This window comes from Haemaphysalis longicornis, unplaced genomic scaffold, assembly GCF_048455015.1.
Source record: "Haemaphysalis longicornis isolate Haplotype H1 unplaced genomic scaffold, Haemaphysalis longicornis Haplotype H1 scaffold_3, whole genome shotgun sequence".
Classification (NCBI taxonomy): Eukaryota; Metazoa; Arthropoda; class Arachnida; order Ixodida; family Ixodidae; genus Haemaphysalis; species Haemaphysalis longicornis.
Genome location: NW_027526335.1, coordinates 35,771,676 through 35,793,958, shown reverse-complemented (window position 1 = coordinate 35,793,958; position 22,283 = coordinate 35,771,676). Strand labels below are relative to the sequence as shown.

The 22,283-nt window shown below is 46.8% G+C and overlaps 1 protein-coding gene across 5 annotated transcripts in view; it reads left to right on the top strand.

Annotated features, from left to right (window-relative positions):
• The window catches only part of LOC144174287 (cystinosin-like), a 190,663-nt gene that overhangs the window by 146,074 nt on the left and 22,306 nt on the right, over positions 1–22,283 (top strand). For all 5 annotated transcript variants that reach the window (XM_077702902.1, XM_077702899.1, XM_077702900.1 and 2 more), the window contains 3 exons: positions 4,607–4,792; positions 12,878–13,018; positions 17,455–17,554. In XM_077702902.1, coding sequence (XP_077559028.1) covers positions 4,607–4,792; positions 12,878–13,018; positions 17,455–17,554 — 427 coding nt within the window. The remainder of the gene's footprint in view (positions 1–4,606; positions 4,793–12,877; positions 13,019–17,454; positions 17,555–22,283) is intronic.

Sequence of the window (22,283 nt, the reverse complement as noted above, 5' to 3'; positions counted from 1 at the left end):
CCTTGTCTACATCCTCAAATTCTATGCCAGAAATACCCCATAACATTAACATTGCTGGACTCGTAATAAGAATGCTGGTTTACACATAGTATTGGTGTGGACTAAGAACTTGTGGCTGGTTGTGCAGGAACTCCCTTCTGGAATTGTAAACATGTTGCCCGCATCACCGAGTACCGCGTGGAATAATATATTCACACTAGTTGTTCCCCATTGATTGATTGATTGATTGATTGATTGATTGATTGATTGATTGATTGATTGATTGATTGATTGATTGATTGATTGATTGATTGTGGGGTTTAACGCGCCGGCGCTACACAGGCGATGAGGCGCGCGGTAATGGGAGGCTCCGGATTAATTTTGACCACCTGGGGAACCTACGCCTAAATCTGGAACACACAAACGTCTTCGCTTTTCGCCTGCATCAGAAAAGCGGCCGCCGCGGCCGGGAATCGAACCCGCATCCACTAGTTGTTCCCCATCCCGCATCCATCCGCGCCCAGCAAACATGCCAGGCGATCTTTGGCTGCGGTGGGTCAGTAGTTCACGGAGGCAAAGGCAGTGTAAGGCATCACATGCAGCATTTATTGCAACGTGCATTCAAATATACTGCATACAGGCTAATCGAAGGTGATAACACTATCATTGGGGGTGAGGCATTAAACAACATTATATAGATCGAGATTGTTCTACTCGCCGATGTAGTACCCGAGTAGCCGAACGCCTCCACGTGCGGACGTGATTGCCGCCTCCGAGCTCGCCGGAAAGATCCGTTCTCACCAGGCGCTCCCCAGGTCAAGCGAAGCTTGCGGAAAGGTCCGCGCACGATGTACGCCTCCCCAAAGTAGTCAAGAGACTGTCCCTTTGTCGTCAGACGCACCGCGACAAGTGAGGAATGGGATCAAGGTCGAAACCCATGCCGAAGCCAGGGGTTTATCCAGAATTTCGATTTTAGAGGGGTGCTGGTATCTTCCTGGAGGGGTGTTGTGTGTTGTTGGGGGTGTGCGTATATATCCGTGGGCGAGGTGCTCACGGTTGTGGAATCTTTTCTTCTTTTTTTTTTTGGAACGGGGGGGGGGGGGTTAAATCCTTCTGGAGGGGTGTTTGGGGGTGTTAGGGAGGGGGGGTGTATAAATCCCTGCCCGAAGTTAACTCGCTGAGTGCGGGGCACTCCCGTATGCACGCGAGCGAGGCACGCTGCGTAACAGCGTTCGCGCGGAAAAGCTAGCTAAAAGGTGGTTCGCGTAAATGACGCCATCGATCCTCGTAACTACTTTAAAACTAGCGGGGGGTGGGGGGGTGTTAAAGAATAAATCTATCAGTGAGCCCGTTACAACAAATATGCATGCTATGCAAGGTGAAGCCTGAGATCGTTTCTTACACACACAAAGCTCAGTGAAGGGTAGATATGGGGTTAAGTACAGACCAGCGGAACCCAGATAGCCAGCTTCATCATTTTACAACTTAGAACACTGTCGAAGGCAATGCCTCCACGGCGCCTACGAGCATCTAAACAGCCAAGACAATTTTGTCTGGACTAAATCAAGAACGTCCCGTCCGGCGAGCGGAAAAGTTTCACCCTCGGTACAATGCGCTGTTAGGCACGCCACCGGCGCTTTCCTTAATGGAAATTGAGTTCAAAAAGTGCTTACGTTAAAGACCTTTTCATAGAAAGCGTAACGCACGCGATCAGATCCGGTAGGCTTTCGATGTCTTCCGTGACAGGCCCGTGCATCGAAACTAGTTTCCAGCTTTCTCCATACTTAGAAAATTTCCTTCACGTCATAAAAGAAAACAGCTGAGCAGCTTCTTTGACGCCGGGGATCTCGGTCGAAGCAGGCGAATATCACAAAATCTGGCTACCACTCTTTTCAGGCTCGTTCGGTAGATTACCTTCCCTGAATGCGAATAGATCAAAGGCCCTTTTGAAATAGACGCATATCCTGAGGAAACTAACTCCCTATCCAGGGGCAGTTTCTCAATGTCGACACAAAGGCATCTTTTTTTGAACCACGGTACAAATGAGCGGCGGGGGAAATTGTCTGTTTAAACGTAGGGAAAGTTTATTGTTCGTGCTTCAACAAAGTTTTTTCCTTGCTCTCAAACCAACTTCTGCCTTAATACATCCAGTTTTCATTTCTTTGCAATACAAGAACGTCAATAATATTCCAGGTTTCTTGCCACAGATTTGTCGGGTATTTCATTATTGTGCTTCTGAAAGTAGGAGGAATGTCTATACGTTTTTGATTGGCCCCTACCACGTGGAGAAAGCTGCAAATCGAAGCTGCAGTATGGCTATTTTTGTGGCTGCAAGCATTGTCTCTCCCCTTGGAGCCGTTCCTTTATTATGCTTGTTGCGCCAGTCTCTCCTGTAGAAGATCCGACGGACTTTTGTAGCGTGCTTCAACACGGCAGCTTGAGCCGTTTTTTGCCCCGTACATAATAGTAACCTTTACAAGATGTCGCATTCCATAACGAACATTCCTGCAGCGTGGGCTCCCGCTGAACCCACTGCACCTTATAATAGTTGATAATCTGTTCCACTACAAATTTCCCATTCCTATCTCCTGCTTTCCCGGCTTCCGAAAGGGTCTTCAGAGCTACCAGAACTCGGTTGTCCTCATATTGCATGCCTTTTTCTCTGTTTTCATCAAAGGTTTGTTGAAGTTTTTGCAAGCGCCCGTTTAGTCTCTACACTTTCACTTGAAGGCGGTGAAGAAAATTTATCAGCAGAAATTTCTTTTCGTCTTTGCAATATGCCCAACCAGGTCAAATGTCGTCTGGCCTTCTTCAGTTGTTAATCCATTTGCGAAATGTTCCCATCACCGACATGTCGCTCGAAGCTACGTTATCTTATGACTGGTATCCAGTGCCTGCACATTACCCCTCGGGTTGCTTTAGAAGATGATGCTTTGCTTCTCTGCCACGACGCCGGCTCCCCTGATATTCTCGCTTGAGCGCACGCGCTACGTGACACGCGAAGCAGTTTTGTGCTCGTTGAAATGAGGCGGCCACAAGTAGGTTGTGTAGGGTGGAAACTTAGTCGGCACGGCTGTTGGAAGTAGCAACCTGAGTTTCCCAACCGTAATTTCCCAACCTCCTAGGAACGGGTTTACAGCTTTAGTCCACAGACATTATGACGAAGAAAGACAAGGACGCCGACCAAAAGTTGGTGCGTTTTAACATTAATGTAAGTCTCGGCGCCCATACGGTAGCCTTGGGCAAAATAAAAGCGTGAGCGGAAATGCTCGCCTACGATTAACGACGCTGCGCCAGCATTTTGCGTACACGGGTGGCAGTTCCAAGGGCGCGCGAAACTTCCGCACCGGCCCGGCATCAGCGAGGCTCTGTCACGCATACTCCGCTCGTATAACGTACAAACAGCGCACGTGCCGTCTCGCAAACTAAGGCATGAACTTGTGAACGTGAAATACGAACTGCAAAACGAGACGTATCCGGGAGTTGCCTACGTCATTCCTCGTGCAGATTGCCACTGTGTGTACATTGGAGAGTCGGGAAACTTTACGAAACGTCTGCAGTAGCATCTAAACGATGTAAACAAGAACCAGCTGTCGTCAAGCGCCCTCACCGAGCACTCAGATACCACATCGCACGCAATCAACTGGCCTACTGCACGTGTCCTCGCAAAAGAAATGAATGCTACCTTACGCCTGTATCTCGAGTCACTTCGCGCACAAACTACGGAGCACACGCTTAATCGGAACGCCTTAAACCTGCCACCAGTCTTCGCAAGTTGTGTGCGCAGCGTCGTGAATCTTACATAAGGTGAACATTTTCGCTCACGCTTGTATTATAACCAAGGCTACCAATATGGGAGCCGAAACGTTAATTCCTTTTAAAACCAACTAACTTGTGGTCGGCGTCCTTGCCTTTCTTCGTCAAAATGCACCACCGACCAGACGGACTTGTGTCACATCCTTGACTTCCGGAGACATTAATCACTAAAAAATGTCAAAAATGCTTGAGGCACTTTCTTGGTCTCACTCAAAATTTCAATTCCCTGGTCGACTTCCCTGCTAAAATATTCTCCATTGATGATATAACACTTCCTTTGGAGAATTGAAACAAACTTCACCTACTTCCCGTCTCCACCGTTCATGACCATTTTGGGCAGCCGTTATGAGACATGTAAAGTGGACCCTGTCCAATGAAAGAATAAGTGCTAGAGCGGGCGACTTTTCCTTCTCTGTCTACCTCATTCATCGTTAAGCCTTTTAATTCCAATGCTTAACCTGCTTGGGTTATATTTAAGGTTATCAATGAGGAGCGTTTGCAAACTGTATTCCTGCCGATATTATCAACGCTCTCTATGCATACACGAACAAGTTTACTACCGAGCTTTGACATATGTTAGCAAGCGATGGAGCTCATTTCTCGCCGTGTAATTTTAAAAGGAGGTTCAGCTTGGATGGGATAAGCCCCGGTATGCCGTCGATTTAAAAATCATTGAGAATGGCAGACGTATTCTTGCGTAGCAAGCTATTAAGCATGCTGTCATTAACCCCTGTGTGTGTGCTGCATGCAATGTGCAATGCTCGCGCGTGATGCCAGTGTCCAGTGTAGTTGCAGCCGGACGCATTCGCAGCGCGCCGCTGAACGAGACGCTGTCGGTGGGCGTGTTCGCCTCCAAGGGGGAAGACATGATGCTGGCCGAGCCACCGGGCCAGCTCGTGATCGCGCCTGGAGAAGAGGGACGCCTTCGCCTCAACCTGACCGCCCGCAAGGCCGGCTACGCCGTGCTGCACCTGAACGCCTCGCTGCCTTACGTCGAGTGAGTACGCCGCCGCAGCTGCTCATCGTAGAGCTTTAGCAAAGCGGGTAGCGTCCGCTAGCGCTACGGCCGTGGGTACCGGGACTCCACTGCGCACTTGCGCATTCGTTCCGGTAGGGTGGATTAGTTCCGCGGGCCGGCCGTCGCCTTGCCCACGCATTCGTTCCTCTTAGGGGCGACCGTCTCGCCCTCCCCGTGCGTGCATGCGCAGTCGGGTCCCAGTAACCCGCCGCCGTAGCGTGGGCCTCCGCTAGGCGCTATGCTAAAACTAGAGAGTTTTAGTATAGCGTTTGAGCTGCGGCGTTAACGTTTGCGCGCCGCAATCGCAAACGGATAGCGCCTCGTTACGCGATGGTTAGCGTGCCCGCTAACGCTATGGGCGCGCTAAAGTGGCGATTTTCGCTATACTAAAAATCTCTATTATTTCGCGCCAGAAACTGCACCCGCGCTGCTTTTGAAGAGTCCTGCGACCACCAGGTATGTTGCGTGCAGCCTTCAGGTTCCTGCGAAGTGCTGGCTTAATCCCCCAGAATGGCTGGCCTCGATGGCAGGAAGCTTGGTTAGAGAGACATGCCTAAATTATCTTGAACGCGAAAGGTAGGCGCAGCCTCTGGTCACGCCTTAGGATCATGAGTTGTTCTACCGCCCCAAGAAAGGGGCATCAGAATGCGGTATTCAGGTTTTTTTTTTTTTTTTTCGGCGCCTCACACCGAGGGTTTCACAGGCAACCAGTCAGCGCACATGGCTGACCGGGAGAGTCTCTCACATGCTCCCATGGTTTCCTCGGACATACCACCACAGGACGCGACCTGGCCTGAAAACTGCCGCAAAGCAAAGATCCTCAGTCGTCAGTGCCTCCAGGAATCCTTACCTATGGGTTTCCTTGCAGGTCTAAAACGTCTCCACAGAAAAGAAGTTATTGCAAGCAAGATGTACGCAAATTCTGCATATTCTCCCGACATTCTTTTTAAATGGACCTATCCTCGTACAGCATATACTCCAAAGTGCACATTTTGTGGGCAATTAGTCATCTCCAATATTTGCCATCTTATCTGGATGCACTCTCCCTTTTCACAAGGACGGTCGGAACTTTTAACACTACACTAAATTCCGTGTGATGAACAGGACCATATACGTGAAATGCGCGCTCATCCCATTTTATTAGAGGCAATTGTAGAATTCTCTCTCCAGAATGGTCTCTACAAAGTCGTTTGATTCGGGATTGACTCAGACCTGTATGGGTCAGTGATTCTGCGACAAGTGCGAACTGACCTTCTAATGTGACAAGAAGTGCAAATGTGTTTTTGATAACTTTTATTTGCATACCTCTTCCCTTTTCCTACTCTCCCCCATCCCTTTCAGGGTCTTATGACCTCCTTCAATAAAAAGCCAATCAATCAACCAATTCCAGCGCCAGGCAGGCCTGCACGCGCGCGCAATATGGTTAATAATGGAGCTGCAAAAGCTGGCTGCAACACGACGCACAGCTCACGGTTGATGGTGTGTAAAGTCGGTGAGGTTTACCGGATCCCACTACCATGTGGTAAACGGAACGTCGGCCAGACCGGCCGCTGCATTTAGGAGAGCATCGCGCGGCTGTCAAGCCTGCAGTGGCGGGGAGAGGCCGATCACTGCTGACGGGGTGCGCCTCGCTTTTTGGGCACACGCATCCCACGCAGCTTTGGTACGTGACAAGCAGGATAGGTCTTCGAGGCCATTTGTATTAGCAATGAAAGTTACCAATGCGTGCTCAGAAAAAACGCATGCTAAAAATTGCATGCTATGAAAAACAGTATCTCAAGCAGCACCTGATATCGTAGCTGTGAAAGCTGCGCTTTACGTCTGTTTCTGAGCTTCTGTGCAATTATATCTCGCTCATATTTTGACACAAACACCCAGTTTATGTCTAGCGCCGGTCTTGTGTACGTGTTCTTCCTCTTGTACCGTTAATTATTGCTTTCTAGCACGTCGAAATGCATGGCTGACCTCGCTTCGATCTTCCAAACCCGGTTTTATTGCGACTTTGCCTGCAAGCTGCCACCGGTCCTATAAACCTCGTTACAGCTTGTCATTGAACAAGCTTTGTATCGCCGGCAGCTTGTAGTGCAGCTATACGGGGACACGCGGTGTATCACGTATTTGTATCACATATTTGTCCAGCTGCATTTACGAAGTTGTGTTCATGGAGTCGTAAATTATAGATATGCCTCAAATCACGTTAATCCTTTATATTATAATACTTTTGTTAGAGACAAACTTGAATATGAATCCATGATATTGAATGCGCACTTGGAAAAAGACATCTGCATGCTAAAGCTCGTCCAGGGAAGAGCAGTTCGGTATATTTTTAGCAATAATGGGCGTTATGATTCTCCGTCGAAGGTGGTGTCTGACGATACCATTAAGTCCCCAGTTGTTCGAAGAAGCATAGCCCGGTTATACTCTCTCCACAATATCGAGACTTCAAAAGTGAAAATAATTCCGCCAAACCTTATTGAACCGTCAAGCACAAGATGGACGCGACACGCGCAGGCATACTCGCTTCAGCCTGTTATCGCTAAAACAAATCAGTTAAAGGATAGTTTTTTCTCCACGTACCATTTCTGAATGGAATGTGCTCCCAGAAATGTGCTCCCATCAAATTACCGCCCTATCTCCGTGCTAACAACGCTATATAAAATTTTTGAGGGTGTTCTTTTGGACAGACTCGTTTCTTTCTTTGATATACACGGTATAATAACAGACAGCCAATACGATTTTCGGAAACGGCGTTCGACTGAGCAGGCGTTACTTCTTATCAAGGACGCAATATTAGCTAACATGGAAAATCGAAAATACACGCTTGGACTGTTCTTAGACATTAAGAAAGCCTTTGACTCCATACAGTATGACCTGCTGCTTAATAAGTTGTTCATTTATGGTGTACGTGGAATTGCCCAAGATCTTATTAAGTGCTATTTGCAACACCGTTACCAAACTGTGAATGTTGATGGCACAATGTCTTCAAAATTAATCTTGAAACAGGGTGTCCCACAGGGCTAGATTTTAGGACCGTTCCTCTTCCTTGCATATATAAATGATATTGTTTCGATACCCCATTCACCACAACTCATAATGTATGCAGATGACACTAATATCTTTTTTACGTCTAATAATCTTGCGTCACTTGAAAGCAGCGTTAACGATTACATGCGACGCCTGTCAAACTGGCTGAAAAATAACAGGTTACAATTTAATGCCAAAAAAACTACGTACATCATTTTTCGCCCTATAAATAAACCGTTATGCACCACTTTTAAAGTTATGTTCAATAACCAGCTCCTTGAAAGGGTTAGAGAGCAAAAGTTCCTTGGCGTTTGGTTTCAGGAGGAATTATCATGGAAAGCACACGTTGAACACTTATGGATAGAATTGGCTCGAACTGTTGGCACCCTGTATACAAGTTAACAACATTAATTCCGCTTTGGCTAAAAATACTTCTTTACCGGTATTTGTTCTATTCGAAGCTCTGTTATGGATTATTAGTCTGGGGAACAACGACGTCCGGCAATTATAGTAAAATAATTGTGCTACAGAAGTGCTTAGATTGTGCTTAGATGTTTTGAAAACTATCACGGAAACTACCAGAGTCTGCCGACATCTCCCCTGTTTTTGAAACACGATATATTAAAAGCAGACCAGCTTTACTATTTTAAGCTGCTTCAGTACATACAACAAAATAACCTTTGTAGGCCGGGCGTAGATCACGATTCAGGTTATTCAATACGACAAAAAAAGAGGAGAATGCCGAAAACCAGGACAAATTATGGCAAACACACAACTGGATATCAAACACTTTTTTATACTGAATAAATTAAATGGTAAAATAGATTTCACGCGTTCGGTAAGTGCGTTTAAACAGCACATTAGGAATGTATTGCAGTCACTCGGTCTCCACTATACCAATGATATTGCCTGCCATTTTTTGTTCACGCAATCTAGCTGAAATTTTCTGGTTTGTTTTTCTTGCTTCCTTTATTTTTGTGAATGGCGTTACCGTGCTTAGCGAAATATCATACACATGTGTATAGTTATTCACTGTGTCATGAGAAATACATGTACTATTGGTGTAACAATTTGATCGGTTGCAAGCGTTTTTTTTTTTTTTTGGTATCGGTTGTATCAGCTGCTTTATATTATGTTGTGAACTTGCTCGTATATATTTTGGATGTAGTTATTTTCTTGGTGTTCTTTTACTAGACAAGTTGCTTTAGTTTGTTTTCTCTTTTTTGTGGCAAACTTTGCTCTGTACAGATACCCAAACTGTCTATATCTTTTGCCTAAAATGTACACGCAACGTTGTTGAATTGCAGAGGGACAGAGTCCTCGTCAGGCGATTCAGCCTTTAGTCTCTGTCCCTGTAGCACACTATGTATTCTGGTTTCTTCCAATAAAGGATTGATTGATTGATTGATTGATTGATTGATTGATTGATTGATTGATTGATTGATTGATTGATTGATTGATTGATTGATTGATTGATTGATTGATTGATTGATTGATTGATTGAGTGAGTGAGTGAGTGAGTGAGTGAGTGAGTGAGTGAGTGAGTGAGTGAGTGAGTGAGTGAGTGAGTGAGTGAGTGAGTGAGTGAGTGAGTGAGTGAGTGAGTGAGTGAGTGAGTGAGTGAGTGAGTGAGTGAGTGAGTGAGTGAGTGAGTGAGTGAGTGAGTGAGTGAGTGAGTGAGTGAGTGAGTGAGTGAGTGAGTGAGTGAGTGAGTGAGTGAGTGAGTGAGTGAGTGAGTGAGTGAGTGAGTGAGTGAGTGAGTGAGTGAGTGAGTGAGTGAGTGAGTGAGTGAGTGAAACAGTTATTAAAGCCGCGAATAGTTCCCAAGTAGGGATGTGTGAATATCAAATTTTTCGAATACGAATCAAATACGAATATCTAGCTTCGAATATCGAATCGAATATCGAATAATTGAGGGTGGAAGTGGCTTTCGAACTCAACTTTATTTGTTTGTGGATTTTGATGAAATTGGCACAAAAACTGGAAATGCTTCTGTGATGACACCTTAAAAACTTCAAGGTAATATTTTGAGAGCTTTTTTATTTATAATTTTTTTTTCTGTTCACCTTGTGCCGAGCTTGAGCGGCCTATAAAGCATGACAGGAAACTTATTCGAAGCGTTATTCGAAACGTAGGTGGCAAAAAAAAAAAAAACGGTTTTTAGAAAACGGCTTCCGAATTTGTAACATTGATTCCATTCATCAAAAGTCGCTAGGGTTGTAGCCTTTTGTGTCCTTTTGAACGCATGGCTTCTGTAATGCCTTGCCTCGAAATTGGAGTGCCTTTTGCAGCCTTTTTCTTTCCACAAAACATCATTTTTAGCTCCTCTGTGAAGAGTACATAGCCCAATTCGCAGAGCAAACGGGGGGACCTAGCTTTCAATGCTAGGTTAGCTGGTTGCCTGTATTGCACTGGACAACTTCCCTCTGCAGTGTTGTGACCATGGCAACAAGTGACGCACTTTTATTTTACTTAAATCTGGAAACTGAGCTTTGACTTCTTTTATGCTTTATAACCTTGACTGTAGCAGCAACTTCGTACTCGTACGTGCAGGTGTTCATTGCCAAAAGTTTAGATATCACAAGGATACAAATGAGCTACTTCGAAGCTTGGTATAATATCCTGCGTAACCCCAACTTCAATGCAAGCACATTTTCTAATACTTTTGACATTCAGGGTATCTAATATTCCTCGCAGCACAGCCAATATGCAATAAACTATAGACGTATGCATTCGTATTAATAATGTCCCTAAAAATTCAATTTTTTAAATGCTACGATAGTAAGCCAAATTTTTAACACCGCCAACGCGTTGTTATGCCTAACTCAGACGTTTCTGCATGATTACTCGAAGTGCACAACAAAAGTTGTAAAAGAAAGCGATACGGCTCGTCCGCATCGCGGCGCTCGTGTACCGCAACATGTCACACTTTGGTTAACCCTAACATGGCCCGTCATGTCGCTCTTAATTAAATACAACTACTGGCGTTCAATCGTACCCGGTTGCGAAACCAGGTGATGCTCCAACGCGCAGAGGCTACGCAGTGCGCCTACTGTCTAGCATAGCAATAATTAAAATCAGACCAAAAGTTCACTTCGCGAACAGCTATCACAAGCGTCTAACCCTCCCGGGGTAAAGTCCCGCGCACCACGAAGCTTTCGATGTCCTCCGGCTTTCGAGCCACGCAACTTCCCGTAATCTGGCTTGTGATCTCAGGCATTGCCATCGCGATAGTTTCCGTGTTGAATGCCACAGTAGATGAAATGACTGAAAAGAAACTTGGCTGAGCGAAGCAGCAAAAATTAACTAAGAAAGGCGCACTACGCAGTTCAGGCGGCCGCCATCTTGCATTGTCGCGGCGACGCCCGATCAGGAGGGCTTTTTCAGCGCGCGGCGACCGGAAAGCCATTCGCGCTTCAGAATCTATTTCTGGCTTCGTCTGTGAGTCGTTGTTATTCTGCCGTTCGTCCGTTTGTGAATGAATGCAGATATAAGAGACGGCCTCGGCCGGAAAGAGGATCGCTCAGTCCATCCAATGTACCAAAATGGCCGCGCCCGGTCGCACCATTGCGGAGATACAGCGGTCTGAAAATTGCCGTTTTTTTCGTTCTTTTGCGCTGACATTGCCAGTTTTGGGCGGAAAAACTTTGCAAACGCACAGGATACAAAAACATGGAAGCCGAGTATGTAGCCTGCAAACAAACGATGTTTTGGTGCAAAAAAAAACGATGTTTTGGTCGTTTTATTCTGAAGTTAAAAGCCGCGTACGTCCCCCGTTAAAACTAATCAATCCAAATATTCCATAATACCCTATTATTCGAACCCTTCCGAATATTTGAAATGTTTCTAATGCGGGTTTTTCGAAGCGAATACGAATATACCACATTCAATATTCGAGTAATATTCGAAATTTTCGAATATTCGCACACTCCTATTCCCAAGCACTTCAGGGGAGCCCTGTTAACTGTGTATATTCAGTGTACGGTGTGCTACGCCTTGACTGACCTGCGTTGTATTTTCTTTCATATTTGTAACTTCCAAAAATTGATCTATGTAAAATGCATGTTTATGTAACAATACTTTGTGTACGGACAGTTGCTTCTCCTTCTTGGGCCAGGCAATCTGGCCTGCAGTATTAGTGATAAATAATACGGCTGTCAGTGCATTCATGGGTGTGCACCAATTAATGGTTACGCACCAGTCTCACCGAGGACGTTATTGGAGCGAAAGCACGCCATGTCTCGCGAGGTCTCGTCGCAATGACCTTGAGCCACCAGAGTGCAAGAGCGGCAGCTAGGGGTGACGTCACATCCCGCGCTATCCGCTGCGGAGAGGCCTCGCTGCTGCGGTACCACGTGACTAGGGAAGCGCTTAACCGCTGCTTCGCCGGCGCTCGGTCACTCGGGCCATCTGTGTGCGCGCGTCAGCGCAAGCGACAGGCCGAATACAATTATCCACAAGCCTAACTTTCATGAAACACTGTGTACCTAGCCTTTGCAAAACCAAGCCAGACACACCTTTCGCTTGTGCAAGACTACGTTCACAAGTGCTAAAGCTGACCGATTTTTTTATCATCACCATTGGGACACTCCATTTCCGGATCACTTGTCTCTAGCACTGATCGTGATGCTTGGAGCTAGCTTGGCTTGGTTCCCACTTGCCGTCTCACCGCGGTACACACTCGCAATAAATGCCATTGCAGCATTTACATAACACCGCAACACGTAAGATGCGGCAGAGGAGCGTCTCTGTGGGAGGGAATGAGTATACGTGCGTTCCGCAACTACCGACGCGGACTGAGCAGCTTACAAAGAGGGGAACAGCGCAGAGGAAACACAACAAGACGAAACACAAGAAGAGAGTGATAACACAGACGACACACAAGAAGAGAGTGACAACCACGAGCGCTCATGGTTGTCACTCTCTTTCTGTGTTTCGTCTGTGTTGCGCTGTTCCCCTCTTTGTAATTATGCACCAACTCGCCCAAGCCTTAACCATTGCAAGACTGAGCAGCGTGCCCGTGTTTATCCTGGTGCGCAGCACGAGCGGCGCCTTCGTGCGTATCAGCGTCCTCCGGCTGTCCTGGCTGAACGTGCTGAGCGCCGTGTTTGGGTGGATGTACTTCGCCGCCTGGTCCGTCTCCTTCTACCCGCAGATCTACCTCAACTGGAAACGCAGAAGGTGAGAGCCTCCTCATGTCAACAGGGGACGCCCAACATTGAGCCACGGGCACGGATTGAGAACCCCTCGAGGTCTAGGGTTCCAGTTGCAAGGCACGTGCTGCACCCTCGGGGTAGCCGGAGTCCAGCCAGCCAGCTTACTAAACATGCCACCCGGCTAGCAAACCTTGCACCAAGGCTCAGAAATTCTTCCGCCTCAAATAGTATTCCCGGACGACATTTATTCTTTCCCAATGGTTCCTAAGCGTGTTCCGGGTGCACAGAGTACAGATGTCTTTGACGAGTTGACAAAAGGATAAAAAAAAAAGAGTCGCCATCCACCCTGCGAAAGTAAATGTCCAGCAAAGCTGTTGTAAACCACTACAAATAGTGATGGAGGAGGGTATGAAATGTTTATCGTCGTCTCGGCGGGATTGTCGCTTGCGCTCGGCTATAGTGTCACTAGATTTTGTCTAGCCTTCAAAGATAATCTGCAAACATATTTACCAGGAACACATGGTGGGAGGTCCCATTGTTCGCAGGCGCCTTATCATCCATAATGCGGTTTCGATGCCTGTTTTCTGGTTTCCCTAAACGAATTCTGAGCTCCATGCTGTACGCCTGATTAGCCTGACGCATCCGCTCGGCGTTTCAGTCTTTGGCGTTTTTGCCTACGGAGATGAAACCGTTGGGGGTTAGAGGTATACAGCTTTGCTGTAAAAGTCTCGTGTCTTTGAAGCACGAAGTGGCGAGGCGTCGGAAAATGATCGAGTGTCCCGGTGTGTTGTTTTAGTCAGCGTTTTTGCCCACGGATAATGAGGCCGTTGGGGGGGTAGAGGTATAGAGCTTTGCTGTAAAAAAAATTACGGGGGATGCTTAGAACGTTCCATGAATGTGAAGGTGAAAGCTTAGGTGTATCGTCTGTTGATCGGCTCGGGAAACCATCTGTTGATAATTGCGGCCGCGCCCATGATGACTTGAGAGACAGTAGGCTCCGAAGCTAGTTCCGCTCGCTAACCATCGCTAGGAGCCTCGTGTTCGCCCCCGTCGGTGCCTTCACCTCTCCAGGTGGCTCGTATTGTACGTGCAGCCGCGGCCTACCCTCCTCCGGCGCAGCTCTTTTCTCCCCGGGAGAAACACGAGGCTGCAGAATTTTTGAGTGAAGTGTCGAAAACTTCTATTGCGGTGTCTTGTGCTGCACACGGACCCAAATTCAGCCCGTTTCCGCTAAAACAAATCAGTTTAAGCGCAGTTTCTTTCGACGTACCATTTCTGAACGGAACGCGCTCCTGGAAACCAAGCGCTCCAGGGAGAGTCTTGGTCAGTGTGCATATTCAGTGTACCGGGTGCTACATCTTGACTTACCTGCACTGTATTTCCTGTATCTTTTCCTTACTTGCAAAAATTGATCGTTAAACAAATGCATGTTTGCGTAACAATGTTTTGTTTACTGCCAATTGCCCCTCCTGTTGGGGCCAGGAAATCTGGGTTGCAGTATTCGCGATAAATAATACTATGAATCTAAATATCATAACGTGGCAGAACACGCCACCAACCATGACACGGGGGGGAGGACAGTATGTTACTATTTTCATGGCAGAAGCGCACGGCGTTTTTCTCGTCGCAAGTCACTTTGTTGGGGATCGCATTCCCAATTTCATTCTTTATACAGATTCTCTGGGTGTGACACGTACAGTGTCATCCGAAGATTCTTCCAGGAACCACGTTATCAATCCTCTTTTAAAGCAATCATGTCCGCATACCCCTCACACCGTATTTTTTTTTCGTATAACCCGCACCAAAAAGGCGAAAATTTCAGTGGCAAAGTAAAGGTGCAAATAATCTGCGTTTTTTTTTTTAGTGCAGCTTCACGGCAATGCGCGTTGTGCCGTGAAGCTGCACTGCGCGTTGTGCCGTGAAGATGACCTTGTGTACAACAGTGAGGACTGCGGCTCAAGTGATAGCCCTAGCGAGAGCAGTGAGACTGAGTGAATTGTGACTTTCGCCTTGCAGTCAGTGTATTTTACTTGCTAAATATACGCTTTTTCTGTCTACATAGTATGTGATGAGTTGCTTGAGCTTTGGTGCAGCCTTTTTTGTATCAAATGTGCGGGCAATACGAGAGGATTTTTTTTCTTTTCGGCGGGCTGAAAATGGGGGTACGGATTATATTGAGGGGCGGGTTATCCGCGCGAAAATGCGGTATCTGGAAGTAACGATATGCTGGGTTCCAGGCATTCTGGGATCGCTGGAAATGAGTTGGCCGATAAAGGCGCCGCAGCTGCTGCACTTGAGGACGCATTGGACGTAACCAGAGTCACCTACACCGACCTCAAGCCACACATCAGGCAACAACATCGTAAAACATGGCGTCGACGCAAAACGACGCAAACAGTTCCCAAAACATTAAAGACGACATATTCCACTACACCCACAATACCTCTTAGCCGTCGATCCCGTGTGTTCTGTTTAACGTGTTTTTAAGTTTTCGACTAAGATCCAAATTTTTCACCTCCTTTAATGCCAAACATAATTTCACATAGCCCTACACACCAATAATCTTATCTCTCTTTTAAAGTTTTATTCTACAACCTGGCCCATCACACCAGCCATCGTATTGCATTTTAACCACCTTAATTTTACTTGTACTCTAACTGCCTGATGTTCTTAACTCGACTCCATTTGATAATCAGGTATTTCGCTTTGTAACTATTTGCCGATAGTTGGCCCTGTGCCAGTAAAACCAATAATCATCATCATAGGAATTTGCAACAAACGCTATGTTGATTGATTGATTGATTGATTGATTGATTGATTGATTGATTGATTGATTGATTGATTGATTGATTGATTGATTGATTGATTGATTGATTGATTGATTGATTGATTGATTGATTGATTGATTGATTGATTGATTGATTGATCGATCGATCGATCGATCCATCGATTGCAGGGTTTAACGCGCCGACGCAACGCAGGCGATGAGGCGGGCCATAGTGGAGCGCTACGGATTAATTTTGACCACCTGGGGGTTTTAACGTCTGCCGAAATCTCGTACACAAACAAACGCCATGTCACTAAGCGCACTTAATGCACTGCGATTTTAGAGAGCATGGCACTCTTCGAATACGCAGCATCTATATGTGGGTATAGTTTTCAGTCGAGATCGATCGACCAAAATGTACCTTTGTTTCTTTTTCGAATTTAAATTGATATGTGGATATTCCTAGATGAGCCTTTGTATTTCGGACTGTGTTGCTGCCGCAATCCTTTGAAATATTTTAGGTCCCTGTAAGATTAAATAATTTGGTCAAAAAAAAAAAAAAACCAGGCACCCCTACGTCTAACGACGACGATGGTTGACGCGAAGGTTTCTCGTGACGGATCATCATCGTCTTTCCACGGTGGGGAGAAGGAGGAGGAAGTAACTTTATTTTGTCCAGAGGAGAGGCGGTTCTCACCGCCTGCTCTATCCGAACACGACACCCCGAAGAAGGTGAAGAACTAGCCATAGCGTTAGCCCTATCCACAACCCAAGCGAGAAAAATTGTCAGCGACTTCCAGCCTGCAATCCGCAACTTCACAAAGGGGAGAATCTCCAGTGCGGCACTGCAAGTCCTTGCCCAGCGGGACAAAAACGTAGACACCCGAACCACTTTAATATGGACACCCGCACACGCGGGGCTGGAAGGCAACGAACGGGCCAACGAGGCTGCTCGAGAATTCACCCACCGAGAGCCGCTGCAACCCGTCCTACACACTGCCGACAACACCAAGGGTCGCTTGTGCACCTACCGGCACGTGCTCGATCAATACAGAGGCGGAAGGCGGAAGTACCCTGCAGCCGACCCGTTGCTGACCAAAAAACAAGAAGTTGCATGGAGACGTCTTCAGACTAATACATATCCGAACCCAGGCCTCTACAGGCGCTTCCACCCAAAAATTCATGACAGTAGATGTAAACACTGCCCCCAGCTTACAAGTTTGGCACACATGCTTTGGGAATGCGATAGCCGGAGTTTTCTAATTCGACACGTCCATACACCCCTCTCCAAATCCGAACCACTTGGACCATGTCGAAATGTAACAATGGAATAGACGCCGGCTTCATAACGCGAGGGGTTAAGGTTCGATTCTCGCCACGGGAAGCGTTTTTTTCTCCTCTCACTTCACTTGTTTTCGCGTTACGGACGGCCTCAGTGAGCACACTAAAACTTAGCTTTAATAATACATCAACTCTTTCGCGCATGTCCGTAACGGTTCGAACAGTTGGGAACAGTTAATGTTTCGTTCCGGGGCTGAACCGGGACTGAACCATTTTAAGCGATATAAGAACCTGAACGGGAATCGTTTCGCTTCCGCGCCCCGAGTTACAGCAGAGATGGGATTTCATTTTCTTTTCTTCTCTCGCCCTATTATTTCGTGGTCTGACAGCGTATTTTCTGCCTCCTGTTCCAGCGTGGTGGGCCTGAGTTTTGACTTCATCGGCCTCAACCTGACGGGCTTTCTGGCGTACTCCTTCTTCAACCTCGGCATCTACTTCAGCCCCGTTGTCCAGGTGAGGCACTGCAGCCAGTTGGCGAGCAGGGTCGCTTCATTCAGTTTTATTTCTCGTGTTATACCCGTCACATCAATGTACCCCGGCGACAACTGTACATGTTACTTTAACGTGTCCGTTTGATGAGGATCTTCGAGACCAGCTTCTAGTTTATCTAGGTCCACTGGGGCTTCTGCGGTGCACTGCGAATGGTTCGACTCCTCCTTTCGTACGCGGCGCGAGGCGGAGAAGACGCTGCGTCCATTCGTGTCCGAAAACCGCATGCCCTAGTCCTCCTTGCGAAACCCTCTTCGCCGCACTGCATAAGCCGAGAACACTGTGGAATAAGCGTTTCAAACAAAACAAACTAAACAAGCACCCTCAATGATCCCGTTCATCACACGAAAGGTGTTCGCATTTGAAAATTGCGGTTTATACTCGCACATATCGAGCGGTCGGTGGCCATTTTAACGCGCAGCACTTTGGCCTCCGGTACAGAGGTTTCGCGGCAGCGGCAGCGAAGGCGTCCGCGTAACTGAGTGAGCGAAGGAGACACCCCAGGAGAAAGAAAGCAGACGAGCAGTGCCTGGCGAATGTGTGAGGGGGAGGGCGGCACGTGCGGCTAAGGTGTCATCTTTGTCTCACTGCCTCCCCTCACACGTGCTCCTTTCCCGTTTGCGGCTCATCCGAACCCCGTGACATTTGCGCGGGAGGTTCAAAAACGATTTGCAACATGCTTGGCTGAAGCCAAGCGCTGCGAGATAACGGCGCTGTAGCGCGCACCGTCGTGCGTTCGCTGATCACGCGATCACTTTCTGAGACGCAGCAGAAATGCGCCGTGGCCGAGAAGACTGCTGTTCGTGCTGCGCACAAATTTCGCATTATGGGGTATAGTAATCGTCATATGATTTTTTTCAGTAGGTCGTTCATGCACTTTGTAGCCGTGAAAATATTCCGCGTGCGGTCGGCCTGCGTGGGTTTCTTGCTTCCCGTCCGTGTTTTTATTGTTATGGACCTCACCTGAGTTACTGGAAATATGCACTTTTAAGAGGTGAGCGCCGTGCACGAGACCATTAACACTCTGTGGAAAGGGCACTTATGCGATCGTTATGCAGAGGCAGCCCAGTTAACGCCGTGGGAAAATTTTAAACAAGGTTTTAAACACCAGGTTTCAATCTTGTGTGCGTGTGTGAGTGCATGCGCCGAAAAAATTATTTCATGACCCCGAAATGCCCGAGCCCAACGCTTTCTCGTTATCTTTGTTCGCTTCGGTTACCTGAAAATATTGAAAGATTAACTAAAAAGCATGGGTTCATGGGAATGGGTTCAAAGGTTCCCGTTTGAACCCATTCCCACTTAATCCTTCCCGCTTGTTCCCTCCCGTTTCATCCCGGCGCAAAACGACCTCTCCTTTTCGCCCTTTCCCATTTCGCCTGTTCCCATTTGAACCCGTTCCCGTTTGAACCTTCTCGTTTGTTCCCTGCCGCTTCAACCCGGTACAAGACGACATTCCCGTTTCGTATTTTCCCATTTAGCCCCTTCCCGGTATAACGAACACTGTTTTGACTCGGGTGACTCGGAGCGAGACGTGCGATTTTTGAAATTAAAGTTGTGGCCGCCAGTATTTTTAACTTCATGTTTTGAGTTACGTCCGACGCAACCGAAAGTCGAAAATTACTTGCGTCCGCTGTAACCTGAAAATTAAATTGAGTTACGTCAAACGTATTTCACAGCAAAAAAACGCTACGGCTGGCGGAACCAAAGTTGCAGACGTGCTGTTAACCTGCAGCCTTTTTGCAATTGTCCGTTTTACGATACGCGGCGCCAATTAAAAAACATGTAGGTTGCTGCGTAACGTCAGACCCGGTACAGCGTTGGTGAATTGTAGCCGAAACCAGACCCTTCCGTCTGCTTCTGCGTTGGTCGAGCGGTCTGGAACGTGTTGGTCGCATGCGTACTCCGCGGCAGCGGTGATGGTTCCAGTCCCTACGGTTGCATACACGAATGCACATGCACTTATATGCAACACACACAAAAAAAGAAAGGACGAGAATTGAAAACAAAAAAAAAAAAACCTTTCCGCGGTCGCAGTGCCAGTTTGTAGCGTCCGTAGCTCTTGCTGAGAATAAGTTGGGTGTTTTAACAAATGCAACTAATAATTTATTGGTGGTAGTACAGAGCTACTGTTTCATTTCTACGAAAGAAAAAGATCTAGCGGAATATAATTACCAAAACTAGCTAACTACACAAAAAACGTATTTTATGAAAGCGGTAACTATTATGCATGGGCCAAGTCAGTGGTACGACCTATTTTAATATGTGGCTAACGGTCACTTTATATGCAAATGTCTGTAGAAGAATGGCCATTGAAGTATAAAGCTAAAAGTTTTTCTTGGAGGAAATAGTTCGCACACATTTTTCATCCAGGCTTAAAGAGCACTCCAAGCTGTATTCTCTTGCGTGTACTTTTTACGGATAATACATAGGCGGGCACGCAACGTGGAAAAGCAAAAGCAAACACTTAGGTAGTTATCTGTCTATAATAAACAGTTTTAGCATATCGTTACCCTGTTTGCGTCACCGTATACTGTGTCACCGGGAGCCGGAGTTTCCGTTTGCCGCTGAAAACGGTAGGAAACGCTTTAGCACGCCGTTTGCGGTTTGCATATTCCGGCCGCCGCGGCGCAAGTAGCGAAATCTGATCAGGCATAATTTTCTTGCTCATATGTATTTAGAATAGAATTTTATTTCATGTTCTTTATAAGACATGACGGGGCGAAAGAAAAAGCTGCTGTGGACAGCTTGACGAGCTCTCGCCCCGTACCGGTGTATGGGCAGCAGATGGCGCCTGACGGTATACATCCTAGAGGTCTTGCGTGTAATTGATGCAATGCAATTTCAACAAGACACTGTTTTTCTGTGAAAGTCAGTAAACTATTTTCTTTCGCTTAAAGTAGCTTGAATATTTCACTTTTCGGGCGAAGTGTTCACAATAATTGTAGTTGTTTGAGAATACTGTAGCTATCACCTGTAGAGCTTTAAAACCAAAACGTGTCGGTGGCGCCATCTACCGAGTAGAGTTAGTCTCTGCTCCAAGAAATTTCACCTGCGGAGCTGAAGCGCCATATCAGCTGCCTAAAAAATCAAAGCGGCCGGCCTGGATGAAATTCCCAACGAATTCATAAAATAAATGCAATCAAAAGCACGCGAAGCACTCCTTCACTACTTAAACAAAACTCTGGAAACCCTTCATGTGCCACAAAAATGGAAGAAGGCACGGATTAATCTTCTACAAAAGGGCAAAGGAAAACCCATTGATGAACTTGAGTCGTACCGACCAATAGCTGTTCTCAGCACAGTGCTAAAGCTCTTATGCACCGCAATAAATCGCACAATTCAAAAATATTGTGCGGACAACAACAAATTAGCAGATGCCCAAATTGGTTTTCGCCCTAACCGAGGAACAAGTGACCACATCTTCACGTTAATCCAAGCCATAGAAATGAAACACAAAGACAAATCACAACTATTCCTGGCATTTCTTGACATGAAAAAGGGATATGACACGGTGCCCCATTCAATTAAGGCTATGGGACAAACTTAAAAAAACTAAAGCTAAAAGATGGGATGATTGAACTAATAAAGGAGGTGTACAAAGACTGCACTGCCATATACGAATTCGACAAATACAAGCCACAGGAAGTCAATGTCAGCATCGGACTAAAGCAAGGCTGTCCATTATCCCCAACGCTTTTCAACATCTATATCAACGAACTCTTAAACGCCCTTGACAAGGAGGGAGCAGGCCTACGCCTGTCGACCATCACGAAAGACGGAGAGGAAGAATACAGCAAAATAGAGTGCCTCGCCTTTGCCGATTACATTGTTCTTCTAGAAGAATTCGCAACAGACCTGCAAGACCTGCTCGACATCTGCTCAAAGATAGCAACAAAAGACCAGCTGAAATTTAACGCAGCAAAAACGCAGTGGATGGGCATAAATGTACGAGGAGATCAAAGATCCATTCACGCTCCAAAATGAAAATCTACACCGGACAAATTCATACAAGTGCCTGGGCATCACCATCGGCAGTCAAGCGAACTACCTCGAACAGCACGAGAAGGACACTGTGAAAAAATAAAACAAATTGAAAGGGCTAACATGGCACCTCGCAAGACATTCATGCAACCCCTACACTGTAGGGCGCACACTGTGGAAGGCACTCGGAGTACCAGCCGTAACATACGCAGATGATGTGCTGGCCTACTCTAGACCAACGCTGAAATGCATGGAGAAACACCAAAACGAGCTGGGCCGGTGGCTGCTTGGAGGCAACTGCGCGACCACAAACTCCGCAATCACAGGCGAAATGGGCTGGTCCCCCTACGAAGTCAGAGAGGCGAGGGCAAAACTACACTACGCTGGCAGGACCAGATTCATGGCGACCACAAACTACGGCAAACGCATATACATGCACCTTCGATACAGAAATTTGAAAACTGACTGGATAAAAAGACTCATCACCAGCCTGGGAAGGAAGTACAGCCAAAATTCTACAAAACATGAAGCTAAATCCGATCAAAAGTGGCAACAGATCGTCAATAAAGAGCTATGCGCGAGCAAATTAACCTGTCGCATAGTGGTCTCCAGAAAGCAAAGCCTCTCCGAGTACCACAAACATAAGGAAGAACCAGTGCCGATGCGTTATTACCGTGGCGACACAGACAGCGCCCTGCTGTTCCAGGCACGC